At 40.0% G+C, this 13,544-nt stretch overlaps 1 protein-coding gene across 1 annotated transcript in view; it reads right to left on the bottom strand.

The window, feature by feature from the left end:
• Positions 1-13,544, bottom strand: part of LOC124798376 (neuroguidin-A) — a 73,732-nt gene that overhangs the window by 55,800 nt on the left and 4,388 nt on the right. The window contains exon 3 of the mRNA XM_047261746.1: positions 1,856-1,970. Coding sequence (XP_047117702.1) covers positions 1,856-1,970 — 115 coding nt within the window. The remainder of the gene's footprint in view (positions 1-1,855; positions 1,971-13,544) is intronic.

Genomic DNA, 13,544 nt, shown 5'->3' with positions numbered 1-13,544 from the left:
GCAGTCTGCCAGTGCTTTTGTTTGGTAAGTCTCATCATCTTTGTTTTTAGATATATAAACATGACATGATATGTATATTCTTCCGCGTTTGCTGTTGTCTCACTCTATTTTCGTAGTTTATTAGGCAGACAGGGTTTAAATGAGATAGCAGCAACCACGAAACAATACATGGCAAAATGCTTATATTCGTATTATTCTTATGGTGAAGAAAATACTGCATGTGATTCACAATTCATAAAAGTTCCTATTAGCAACCATCTCTTCTCACAGGTAGGAAAAAATTCAGAACGTAGAGTTGGCCATATTGACAAACATCCCGAACAGTCTTGCCAGTCGGATTTTCGTAGTACATTGAAATGCTGCTGCATTTGAAGATGTACAATATGGAATTTGTATTTACTTCGTTGGATAATGTGCCAAAATGCAGTGGTCGAAACTCGGGGCGGAGGAAAAAAGCTCGTCGTCCACCTGTTTTTTTAATTTATTTACTGACGCAGAGGTTTTGGTGCCATTATTTATCTTTGTGCCTACAAAGCATGCCTGTGTAGCGCTACATATATTCGACGGCAGAAGTTAGTTGTGGCGGCACCCACCAACATTTTTCAGAACGTCCGCTTGCTTTGCACTCGATTCTAAGCCGCAGGCGGTTTTTTGGATTACAAAAACCGGAAAAAAAGTGCGGCTTAGATTCGCGTAAATATGGTAGATTTTTGAGGAACAGGTTACTTTCTAGACATGTCTCCCCTTCCTTGGGGAGGCAAGGAGGACAGGTTGAGAAGGTTGAAAAGATGGGGCAGGTCACTTGGAGCCCAGAATGTGAGGTGCCCACATGTTGTGACGAAGAGAGGAGACAAAGGTGCCACAAAGAGGAGGTGGTCAAAGATAGTACACTGGTAAGCACTGTGTGACCTTCAGTCTTTCATCCTAGGGGTGAAGGAGACCATGTGAAAAGTGAAGATGGATATGAATATTGCAACTAAAATCAACACTGCAATTAAAAGCTAGAAGAAATGAGATGCATAAAAAGAAGAGAGATTGGTGAGAGGGAGAGGAGAGAGGGAAAGTTGAATGAGAATAAAGTGAAAAAAATAAAAAGCAATGAAGAAAATAATTAAATAATATTTAATAATCTATTTTTTATTTATTGCATTTTTCTTATTTTGTTCTAACCCCCCCCCCCCCCCCCCCACCTTCTTTCTAGCTCTTAATTGCATTCTTAATTTCATTTCTTTTCCTCTTAATTCATCTCTATTTCTCATATAGTCGTCACTTCTAGACTGAAGCTGGCACAGCACTTACCAATATACTATCTAAGACCACCTCCTGTATTTACATAGGTAAGTTATTCTCATTCTGGGATCTGAGAGACCTTCCCCAACCTATACCTCTTTCACTAACTTATTCCTCTTTCCTCACTGACAAAGGAATTAATAGTTCCAAAAACTAGGATGGTCTTCTTTTACTTTTATGTATGTGTGTGTGTGTGTGTGTGTGTGTGTGTGTGTGTCAGCAGTACTAAGAATTTCACATCCTGAAGGAGGGTGCTGACAAGGCACTCCAATTCATAATCTGAAAACATATTTTTTTGTCGGTTACAACATTTTCCCCAATACTCAGTTCCTTTCTCATTTTTTATTCAGTTCTTGCACACTCAGATATGGTTGAAAGTTTTTTCAAGCAATTCCTGATATTTTTCTATGTTCTTGTTAATCTTAGGGAGGGCTATGACCAGACACATGACTTGTCACAGCCATTTTCTTCTTACAGAAAAAACAGAATATACTAATTATTTCTACACAGAGTAAAATATACAGTGGCATATGTGCATAGTAATGGTAAAGAATACATTACTTACCTATCGCTGGATCTCCTTCAATTTTTCTTCCAGAGCACTTACGCAGAACAACATATGTCAAGTTAATTAAGTAGCTTAACAACATATGATACTTCATTTCCAAGAAACTCAGGCCCTGAAACAGATATTATTGCTTCCATTCTGAATTCGTAAACAAAAGTAAAGAAAGAATAAGGATTTAAGAGAAAGAAGGAATATTAGGATGACTGTACCATTGCAATGAAGTCATTAAACGGATGAGTACAAGGACAGTAACTAATACACAAATGGATCAGAAGTCACCAGTTAAAATAAATCTCTTCCTTAAAACAAAGAGAAGCTTAAAAATAAAAGAGCAGTTGTCCAATTCAATAAACAGACCTACACACCAACACACTTATCTTAGATATTCTAATGTCATATAATTATGCATATTGTTACTATTCCACATTTTAGCTACATTTATCCTTCTGCAGCCTTAAACATTGTTACTTTATTGGAAAATTCTTCTATGATCTAAAATCTTCTAGTCTACAGAGTAATTAAAATCAACTCTCAATGCTACTGACAAGTTGCAAGTCAGTAGCCATTATCGCTTGCTAATATGATTTTAGAATATATGAAGCACTTTCTTAACAACAGGTTACAAGCTCTTTTAAGATGATTTTATTTTGCAGACCTCTCTCAACATAATTTTTTTTCTAAATACTTCTGATAATTCGAGGTGGCAGAAATGTTACCTAAAAGATAAATCCTTGAAGATTTTTAATTTCCCGCATACAATTTATAGCCAACAGTGTGTGGACACATTCACATTCATTCATTCACGTATTGTGTTCCATAAATTTCACCACGTAGAGCCTTCAGGGACATGGACTGAGTGAACGTACACATTAAAATGTGGAAGCAGCCACCGTAGGCCACTTTAATTCCACGTAGCCTATATGGGTTTCAGTTGAACTAGATGAGTTAGGAATGGCCTTGGAAAGCAGTCCGAGAAAATCACTGTGCACGATGGTGTGTTACTAGCATCTGCTCACAGAGCTGTGTACAAACAGAGTGAAACCATACAAAATAAATGGTGGTGCCATTTCAATGGTAGATCAAGATGTCCTGTACAGTGTGGACAGGGTGTTATACTGATTCCCCCGCCAAGTCTGAGGTGCTGTCATTCACTGAGACTGAGCCAGTACGACCCGCTTCACCTTTCTTGGAGAAATCTGTTTTGTATAATGTAAGGCGGGAAATAAAAGGATATGGGTCTATTAATCATTGGCAGTTCAAACATACGGTGAATGAAGATACCCTTTCAGCAAATAGCACCAAGGGACAGGAAAGGCACCAGGTGCACCCAGTGTGTATGTCTGAAGGCCTGATTCAACATGTTGAAGAGGCTATTCCAACAGCCACTGAGGGTAGAGGGTGCAAGCACCTGCAGATAGTGGCACACATTGGAACAAATGATGCCTGTTGTCTGGGCTCCGATGACATACTTGGATCATTCTGCAAGTGGCAGAGAATGTTGAGAAGAGTAGCCTTGCGCATGGAGTTTCAACAAATTTCATAATTTGAAGCATTGCACCCAGAACTGATCGTGGCCCCTTGGTTTCAAGTTGTGTGGAAGGACGGAACCAGAGACTTCGAAAGTTGTGTGTCTAGTTAGGCTGTGACTTCCTGGTTGTGCACTACATGTCAGAGGCTGCTACCCAGGTAGTTGCTGTGTGTGTGTGTGTGTGTGTGTGTGTGTGTGTGTGTGTGTGTGTGTGTGTGTGGTGCACACAAGGTTTTTTTTAGATTAGGTGACTCTCCATCCTATCCAGAAAAACGACAGCTATAGGAAACCCAGAATTGTCAGTGTAAGATTGAAAGAAATGCCTCCCTTGGTTGAGAATATTGCGATCCTAATGGTTTAACTCCCAAAGCTTTCACTATAAAGTGGAACAATTTGAAGCTCTCCTGCAAAGTAGTGACGGTCACATAATACTAAGTACAGAAAGCTGGTTGTAACCTGAAACTGATAGCGGTGAGATTTCTGGGGAAAATTGAAGTGTACATTGAAAGGATAGGCAAATGGGAAATAGAGGTGGTGTACTTGTCGCAGTAGATAAGAAACTCATTTTATCGAGACAGAAACTGAAGCTGCAAGTGAGATTGGTTGGGCGAGACTCAGTATCATGGGTGGGCATAAAATGACAGTTGAATCTTTCTAGTGTCCACCAGACACATCTCCTGAAGTAACCAAAAACTTTAAGAAAACCTCAGTTCACTTGTACGTAAGTTCCCCAATCGTGCTGCAATCATCAGTGGAGACTTTCATCACCCAACAATTAATTGGGAAAATTACAGCTTTGTTAGTGACGACATCCTGTGAAACATTACTAAATGCTTTCTCTGAAAACTAACTAGAACGTATAGTTAGGAACACCACTCATTGAGGAATATATTGGATCTAATGGCAACAAACAGACCTAACCTCTTTGAGAATCTCCACATCGAAACTGGTATCAGGATCACGACACAATGTTGGCAACAAAGATTACCAAAGTACAACTAAAACAAACAGAAAGATACACAGGTTCAGTAAACTAAATAACAAATCAGATCATATCTCAATGAGTTAGTAGAGGCACTATGGCTCAATTTTAAATAATACAGTAAAACTTCGTAAACACGAATCCGAAGGGACCGAAAAATCAGGAGTTCGTGTTAAGTGAAAAACACAGATTTTAATAAGTACACATGTACAACAGTACATTAACGTGTAATACACTATACTATCAATCACGTTATTGTGGACTTATAACACTATAAAGTGATTGTAAAATTACAAGTACTCACAAATTATGTACGTTACTTTCTTGGAAAAAATTTGGTCATGGTTCACTGACGTTCATGGAAATGATAATAATTTGTAATTTCACAACCAATTGTAATGATAGCGACCATAAACCCAGCAGTGATATCAGATATTGAAGCGAAACGTTCTTAACAGTCCAAGGCTGTAAACATCTCCTGACGGGTAGGTGGAATGGTATCTACATTCTCTTCCTCTTCACTTTCTTCTGATGGCCCTTCTTGCACCTCGTTCACAGAGTTTGGCACATCCGATTCCACAGAAGTACATACGGCAACATCGTCGTCTACACTAATGAATTCTTCAAAACTAATTCCAAGGTTCGCAAACGTCCTGCAGAACTGTCCATTCATCAGATGAAGTAGCATCTTCTAACTCGAGGACATCTTCAGTGTTGCTACATCTCCAAGCTCTGTTAAAGCACTTCTCTATATGATGTGGCGTTACTAAGTTCCAGGCTGCTGCGATGGCTTTTATTGTGTCAAGCAGACTCCAATTTGGGGTTGCACTATTGTTTTCAGCAGCACGAATTGCAGCTCTTGCAAGTTGCTTATGATAAGCTCTCTTTATGAGAGAGATTATGCCTTGGTCCAAAGGCTGAAGGCGGCTTGTGGCGTTGGGTGGAAAAAACTGAACCTTTATGTTGGATAGGTTCAGATCACGAACATTATGGGCAGTACATCTGTCCAATATAAGAAGAACATGTCTAATATAAGAAGAACATGTCTATTTTAAGCAACCATTCGACTGTTGAAACGAAGAAGCCACTTCCAAAAATGATGTGCCATCGATCCAAGCTTTCTTGTGGTGAGAGTAGATGCAAGATAAAGTGTCCATATTTAGGTTTTTAAAACAACGTGGTTTCTCGGATTTACCGATAACCCAGGGACGAAACTTATCACCGCCGTCAGCATTACAGCACAGTACAACAGTCACACATTGTTTGCTTCATGCTCCACCATGACACTTATCACCTTTTATCCTCAGGTTGTGAGTTGGAAAAAGATTGTAGAAAAATCCAGTTTCATCCATGTAAAATACATCACACGAGGCATACTTTTCCCTCAATCGGTTGAATTCATGCAACCAGCTGTTCGCACTTTCTTCATCAACTTTACTTGCTTCACCACAAATTTGTACAGATGAAATTGAATGTCTCTTTTGGTACCGATCCAACCAACCAGCAGAACAACGGAAGTCTTCGATGCCCATATCTTTAGCAATATCATTTGCTTTTGACTGCATCACAGGGCCAGTTAAAGGTATGTTAGATACATGCATATGATTGAACCATTCTAGCAATAATGTCTCGATGTCTTCATACTTGGCGATGCAAAGTCGTTTAGATTTGTTTCCAGAACCTGATGCCGCAGCATTAATAATTTTTTTCTCGATTCTTAATAATCGTAGATAAAGCAGATTTAGGTATTCCAAACTGCTCTGCAATTGCTGTTTTCTTGGTACCACGGTCCACTTCATCTAGAATCTTAAGCTTTAAGTGTACATTTAGAGCTGTCTGTTTCCTCTTTGACATTTTCGCGTGTTACGGTACCGGTTGTAACTGTAGTTTTTGTTCAGTATTCCAACTCGATACAACTACGACTAACAGAATACCTCTCAAATCTGGCACTGAGTACGTTCCTAAATGCTGCAGCACACATTATTGAATGTCTTACAATGTACAGCATACGCTGATCGTTGAGGTGATAAATTGCGGCTACCGACCTACAATACGTTAAAAATGAGTCAACGATACGTATAACTAGCTTTGTAGCTACATTTCCTACATTCATTTCGGAAAAAAAATTACGCTTTAGAATACTCTAAGGTCGGAAGTTTGTGTTACAGTGAAATTTAATTACGCTAGGAAATGAAACAGAGTTCGTAATTCGCCTTAACAAAAATTAGTGTTAACTGATAAAACATACCATAAGAACTAATGTATTCCTCCTGGGACCAATATTTTTTTCGCGTTAACCGCGAGTTTGCGCTAACGAGGTTATACTGTAGTTAACAATGCACTGCATGTATATGTACCCAGCAGAACAGTTCACAACAGGAGAGATCCTCCTTGGTATACAGTCACTGTAAAGAAACCTTTAAAGAAATAGTGATGATGATGATGAAGTCTCATACTTCTTTACAGAGCGTAGGGGAACGACGCGCGGGACCCGCGCCGCCTTACTAGGCAAGTCCTAGTGGGGATGAATGATGATGATGAAAACGACACAACACCCAGTCTTCTCGAGGCAGGAAAAGTCCCTGACCCCGCCGGGAATCGAACCCGGGACCCCATGCTCGGGAAGCGAGAACGCTACCGCGAGACCACGAGCTGCGGACTAAAGAAATAGTCTACTGCATAATAGGTATAAAACAAAGCGTAGGACTATAGATCGAGATGCTAAACGAAACACATTTGGCTGTCAAGAGTGCAATGCATGAAGCCTTCAATGACTACCAATGCAGAATATTGTCAAATGATATTTCATAAAACCCAAAGAAATCCTGGTCATCTGTAAAGACTGTTAGTGGCACCAAAGTCATGACCCCCGTCCCTACTGAATGAGACATGAAATGAAATTGAGTGTAGCAAAACAAAAGCTGAAAGCATGGCTCTGTTCCTTTACAAAGGAAAATCTATGAGAATTGTCCCAATATAATCCTTGTACCACTGAAAAGATTTTAGTAAAATCAGTATTAATGTCAATGGTACTGAGAAACAGCTGAAACTGTTAACACTGAACAAAGCTCCAGGGCCCGGCAGAATCCCTATCAGGTATTATACTGAATTTGTTGCTGACATCTCTTCTGACTATAATCTCTTGTAGATCCCTCGAACAAAAGAGCACGCCCAATAGTTGGAAGAAAGCATAGGTAACACCCATCTACTAGAAGGATAGTAGAAGTGAATCCACGAAACTACTACCCAATATCTCTGACATCAATTTGTTGTACGATCTTATAACATATTCTGAGCTCAAACATAATCTACATCTACATTGATACTCCGCAAGCCACCCAACGGTGTGTGGCGGAGGGCACTTTACATGCCACTGTCATTACCTCCCTTTCCTGTTCCAGTCGCGTATGGTTCGCGGGAAGAACGACTGTCTGAAAGCCTCCGTGCGCGCTCTAATCTCTCTAATTTTACATTCGTGATCTCCTCGGGAGGTATAAGTAGGGGGAAGCAATATATTCGATATCTCATCCAGAAACGCACCCTCTCGAAACCTGGCGAGCAAGTTACACCGCGATGCAGAGCGCCTCTCTTGCAGAGTCTGCCACTTGAGTTTCTTAAACATCTCCGTAACGCTATCACGGATATCAAATAACCCGGTAACGAAACGCGCCGCTCTTCTTTGGATCTTCTCTATCTCATCCATCAACCCGACCTGGTACGGATCCCACACTGATGAGCAATACTCAAGTATAGGTCGAACGAGTGTTTTGTAAGCCACCTCCTTTGTTGATGGACTACATTTTCTAAGCACTCTCCCAATGAATCTCAACCTGGTACCCGCCTTACCAACAATTAATTTTATATGATCATTCCACTTCAAATCATTCCGCACGCATACTCCCAGATATTTTACAGACATAACTGCTACCAGTGTTTGTTCCGCTATCATATAATCATACAATAAAGGATCCTTCTTTCTATGTATTCGCAATACATTACATTTGTCTATGTTAAGGGTCAGTTGCCACTCCCTGCACCAAGTGCCTATCCGCTGCAGATCTTCCTGCATTTCGCTACAATTTTCTAATGCTGCAACTTCTCTGTATACTACAGCATCATCCGCGAAAAGCCACATGGAACTTCCGACACTATCTACTAAGTCATTTATATATATTGTGAAAAGCAATGGTCCCATAACACTCCCCTGTGGCACGCCAGAGGTTACTTTAACGTCTGTAGACGTCTCTCCATTGATAACAACATGCTGTGTTCTGTTTGCTAAAAACTCTTCAATCCAGCCACACAGCTGGTCTGATATTCCGTAGGCTCTTACTTTGTTTATCAGGCGACAGTGCGGAACTGTGTCGAACGCCTTCCGGAAGTCAAGAAAAATAGCATCTACCTGGGAGCCTGTATCTAATATTTTCTGGGTCTCATGAACAAATAAGGCGAGTTGGGTCTCACACGATCACTGTTTCCGGAATCCATGTTGATTCCTACATAGTAGATTCTGGGTTTCCAGAAATGACATGATACGCGAGCAAAAAACATGTTCTAAAATTCTACAAGAGATCGACGTAAGAGATATAGGTCTATAGTTTTGCGCATCTGCTCGACGACCCTTCTTGAAGACTGGGACTATCTGTGCTCTTTTCCAATCATTTGGAACCCTCCGTTCCTCTAGAGACTTGCGGTACACGGCTGTTAGAAGGGGGGCAAGTTCTTTCGCGTACTCTGTGTAGAATCGAATTGGAATCCCGTCAGGTCCAGTGGACTTTCCTCTATTGAGTGATTCCAGTTGCTTTTCTATTCCTTGGACACTTATTTCGATGTCAGCCATTTTTTCGTTTGTGCGAGGATTTAGAGAAGGAACTGCAGTGCGGTCTTCCTCTGTAAAACAGCTTTGGAAAAAGGTGTTTAGTATTTCAGCTTTACGCGTGTCATCCTCTGTTTCAATGCCATCATCATCCCGTAGTGTCTGCATATGCTGTTTCGAGCCACTTACTGATTTAACGTAAGACCAGAACTTCCTAGGATTTTCTGTCAAGTCGGTACATAGAATTTTACTTTCGAATTCAATGAACGCTTCACGCATAGCCCTCCTTACGCTAACTTTGACATTGTTTAGCTTCTGTTTGTCTGAGAGGTTTTGGCTGCGTTTAAACTTGGAGTGGAGCTCTCTTTGCTTTCGCAGTAGTTTCCTAACTTTGTTGTTGTACCACGGTGGGTTTTTCCCGTCCCTCACAGTTTTACTCGGCACGTACCTGTCTAAAACGCATTTTACGATTGCCTTGAACTTTTTCCATAAACACTCAACATTGTCAGTGTCGGAACAGAAATTTTCGTTTTGATCTGTTAGGTAGTCTGAAATCTGCCTTCTATTACTCTTGCTAAACATATAAACCTTCCTCCCTTTTTTTATATTCCTATTAACTTCCATATTCAGGGATGCTGCAACGGCCTTATGATCACTGATTCCCTGTTCTGTACATACAGAGTCTTGAACAGAATGACCTCCTCAATGCCGACCAGCAGGATTCCCGAAACATCGATCATGTGAAACCTAACTCACACTTTTCTCACATGACATACTGAAAGCTTTGGATCAAGGCAATCAGGTAGACACTGTATTTATTGATTTCTGAAAAGCATTATTGTTAAAAGTTCGATCATATGAGCTATCAAGTGAAATTTGTGACTGGATTGAGGACTTTTTGGTAGTGAGGGCACAGCATGTTATCTTGAATAGAGTGTCATCGTAAGATATAGGAGTCACTTCAGGTGTGCCTCAGGAAGTGTGCTGGGACCCTTGCTGTTCATGCTGTATATTAATGATCTTGCAGGCAACATTGATAGTAACCTCATACTTTTTGCAGATGATCCAGTTACCTATAATGAAGTACTATCTGAAAGAAGCTGCATGTATATCCAGTCACATCTTGATAAGATTTCATAGTGGCGCAAAGACTGGCAATTTGCTGTAAATGTTCAGAAATGTAAAATTGTGCCCCTCACAAAATGGAAAAAACACAGTGTCGTATGACTACAATATCAATGAGTCACAGATGGAATTGGCTAATGCCTACAAATACCTTTGTGAGGATATGAAACGGAATGATCACATAGGCTCAGTCGTGGGTAAAGCAGGTGGTAGATTTCAGTGCATTGGTAGAACACTAGGGAAGTGCAATCAGTGCGGAGATTTCTTACCACCAGCAGAGAATACTGCTCTAGTGAGTCGACCTGTATCAAATAGGACTGACAGGGGATACTGAATGTATACAGAGATGTGCAGCACAAATGGTCACAGGTTTATTTGACCCGTGGGAGTGTGTTACAGTGATGCTGAAGAAACTGAACTGGTAGACTCTTGAAAATAGATGTAAAGTACCCCAATAAAGTCTGCAAACATATTTTCAAGAACCGGGTTTAATGATGACTGTAGGAATATATTACAACCGCCTACATACTGCTCCCATAGGGATTGTGAGGACAAGATTAGAATAATTACAGCATGCACAGAGGCATTCTTCTCCAGCTCCGTATGTGAATGGAACAGCAAGAAACCCCAATAACTGGTGCAGTGGGATGTACCCTCTGCCATGCACTTCCCGGTGGTTCGCAGACTAGTGATGTAGATGTAAAGCACTGACTGACTAATTCTAATCAAACTAGACATATAAATATGTAACTGCCTGCAGATTTGAATTAATGATATTTTTTTGTGGTTCTTAAATTGTAATACCTAGATGTGTCCAATAGCCTTGTGTAACAAAAATGATTGACTCCATAACCGTCACATTTCACACTTCCTGTATGAAAAACAAATTTTAAAGCAACAGCTGGATTTCACAATGGACTAATGCAGCAAAGTTTGAAATTCCACAAATAGTTTGTCAGTTATCATTTAAATATTCTTTGGGCACCAACAAATGAATTTGTGTAACACATTATTGAGCTATGATTTTAAATCATCGTTTATGCCTAAACAATGATACGTGAAAATCGGTTTAGAAATGCATTTGGCGAAGAAGTCCCTTACAGCAACAACTTACAATCAGTAGTGAATTCAAAAAGAGAGAAGTTTTTTCCTTAGTGATGAATTTTGTGGAGGACACCCAACAACTGCTTTTATTGAGGAAAATACTACTGCTGTTTGAGCAATGCCTGAAGAAGATCAATGGACATCTTATTACTTTATTTGGATGACACTGAGCATTGAGAGTGTTTTAGTTTAGTGGTATTGTGGACTTCTTTTAGCTATATACATCACGCAAACTGATAGATATTGGAACTGTTGAGCAGTGTGTGGTTTTGTGGTATCATGGACTTTGCTTTACCTATATGGGCCAAATGAAATTTATGGTACTGAATTTTCGAGCTGTGTGTGGGTTCACGATATTGTGGATGTCTTTTGAGCTATACAGGCCAAGTGAAATTTCCAGTACTGAGGTTCTGGAGCTACATGTGTGTTTGTGGTATCATTGACTTCACTTGAGCTATATACGTCAAGTCGAATTTCTTCCCCAAGATCAGCTTCTACCAGTTTTTCCATTCGTCTGTAAAGAATTCGTGTTAGTATTTTGCAGTCCTGACTTATTAAACTGATAGGTCGGTAATTTTCACAAATGTCGACACCTGCTGTCTTTGGGATTGGAATTATTGTGTCTGAGGCTATTTCACCTGTCTTATACATCTTGCTCACCAGGTGATACAGTTTTGTCATGTACAGCTGTCCCTAGGCTATCAGAAGTTCTAATGAAATGCTGTCTACGTCCTGGGCCTTTTTTTACTTAAGTCTTTCAGCGCTCTGTCAAATTCTTCATGCAGTATTGTATCTCCCATTTAAATTTCATCTACGTCCTCTTCCATTTCCATAATATTGTCCTCAAGTACATCGCCCTTGTATAGACCCTCTATATGCTCCTAACTTTCTGCTTTCCCTTCTTAGCTTAGGACTGGTTTTCCATCTGCGCTCTTGATATTCACACAGGTGGTTCTCTTTTCTCCAAGGGTCTCTTCAATTTACCTGTAGGCAGTAGCTATCTTACCCCTAGTGATATATGGCTCTACATGGTTATATTTGTCCTCTAATCATTTTGCACTTCCTGTCAATCTCATTTTTGAGACATATGTATTCCTTTTCTCCTGCTTCATTTACTGTATTTTTATATTCTCCCCTTCCATCAATTAAATCCAATATCTCTCCTGTTACCCAATGATTTCTACTAGCCCCCGTCTTTTTACCTACTTGATCCTCTGCTGCCTTCACTATTTCATTTCTCAAAGCTATCCATTTTTCTCTACTGTATTTCTTTCCCCCTGTATTTGCCAATTGTTTGCTAATGCTCTCTCTGAAATTCTTTACAACCTCCGATTCTTTCAGTTTATCCAGGTCCCATCTCCTTAGATTCCTAACTTTTTGCTGTTTCTTCAGTTCTAGTCTAAAGTTCATAACCAATAAATTTTGGTCAGAGTCCACATCTGCCCCTGGAATGTCTTACAATTTAAAACCCGGTTCTGAAATATATGTCTTACCATTATCTTCCAGTGTCTCCAGGCCTTTTCCATACATACAGCCTTCTTTCATGATTCTTAAACCGAGAATTAAGTTATGCTCTGTGCAAAATTCAACCAGGTGGCTTCCTCTTTCATTCCTTACCCCCATTCCATATTCACCTACTACTTTTCCTTCTCTTCCTCTTTCCTACTCTTTCCTTCACTCACTATCACTTCACTATCTGAATAATTTCTTTTATTGCATCATACATTTCTTCAATATCTTCATCATCTGCGGAGCTAGTTGGCATATAAACTTGTACTACTGTGGAAGGCATGGGCTTCACATCTATTCTAGCTATAATAATGCATTCACTATGCTGTTCATAGTAGCTTATCCGCACTCCTACTTTTTTAATTCATTATTAAACCTACTCCTGCATTACCCCTATTAGATTTTGTATTTATAATCCTGTATTCACCTGACCTTGTTCCTCCTGCCACCGAACTGCACGAATTCCCACTATAACTAACTTTAACCAAATCAATTTCTCTTTTTAAGTTTTCTAACCTACCTGCCCATTCCAATCTCTGATCTGCAAAACGCCAGTTTTGTTTCTCCTGATAACGACGTCTTCCTGAGCTGTCCCCACCTGGAGTTCCGAATGGGGGACTAT

Source organism: Schistocerca piceifrons, chromosome 5 (genome assembly GCF_021461385.2).
Source record: "Schistocerca piceifrons isolate TAMUIC-IGC-003096 chromosome 5, iqSchPice1.1, whole genome shotgun sequence".
In the NCBI taxonomy this organism is placed as follows: Eukaryota; Metazoa; Arthropoda; class Insecta; order Orthoptera; family Acrididae; genus Schistocerca; species Schistocerca piceifrons.
This window is presented reverse-complemented; position numbering and strand designations above follow the sequence as displayed.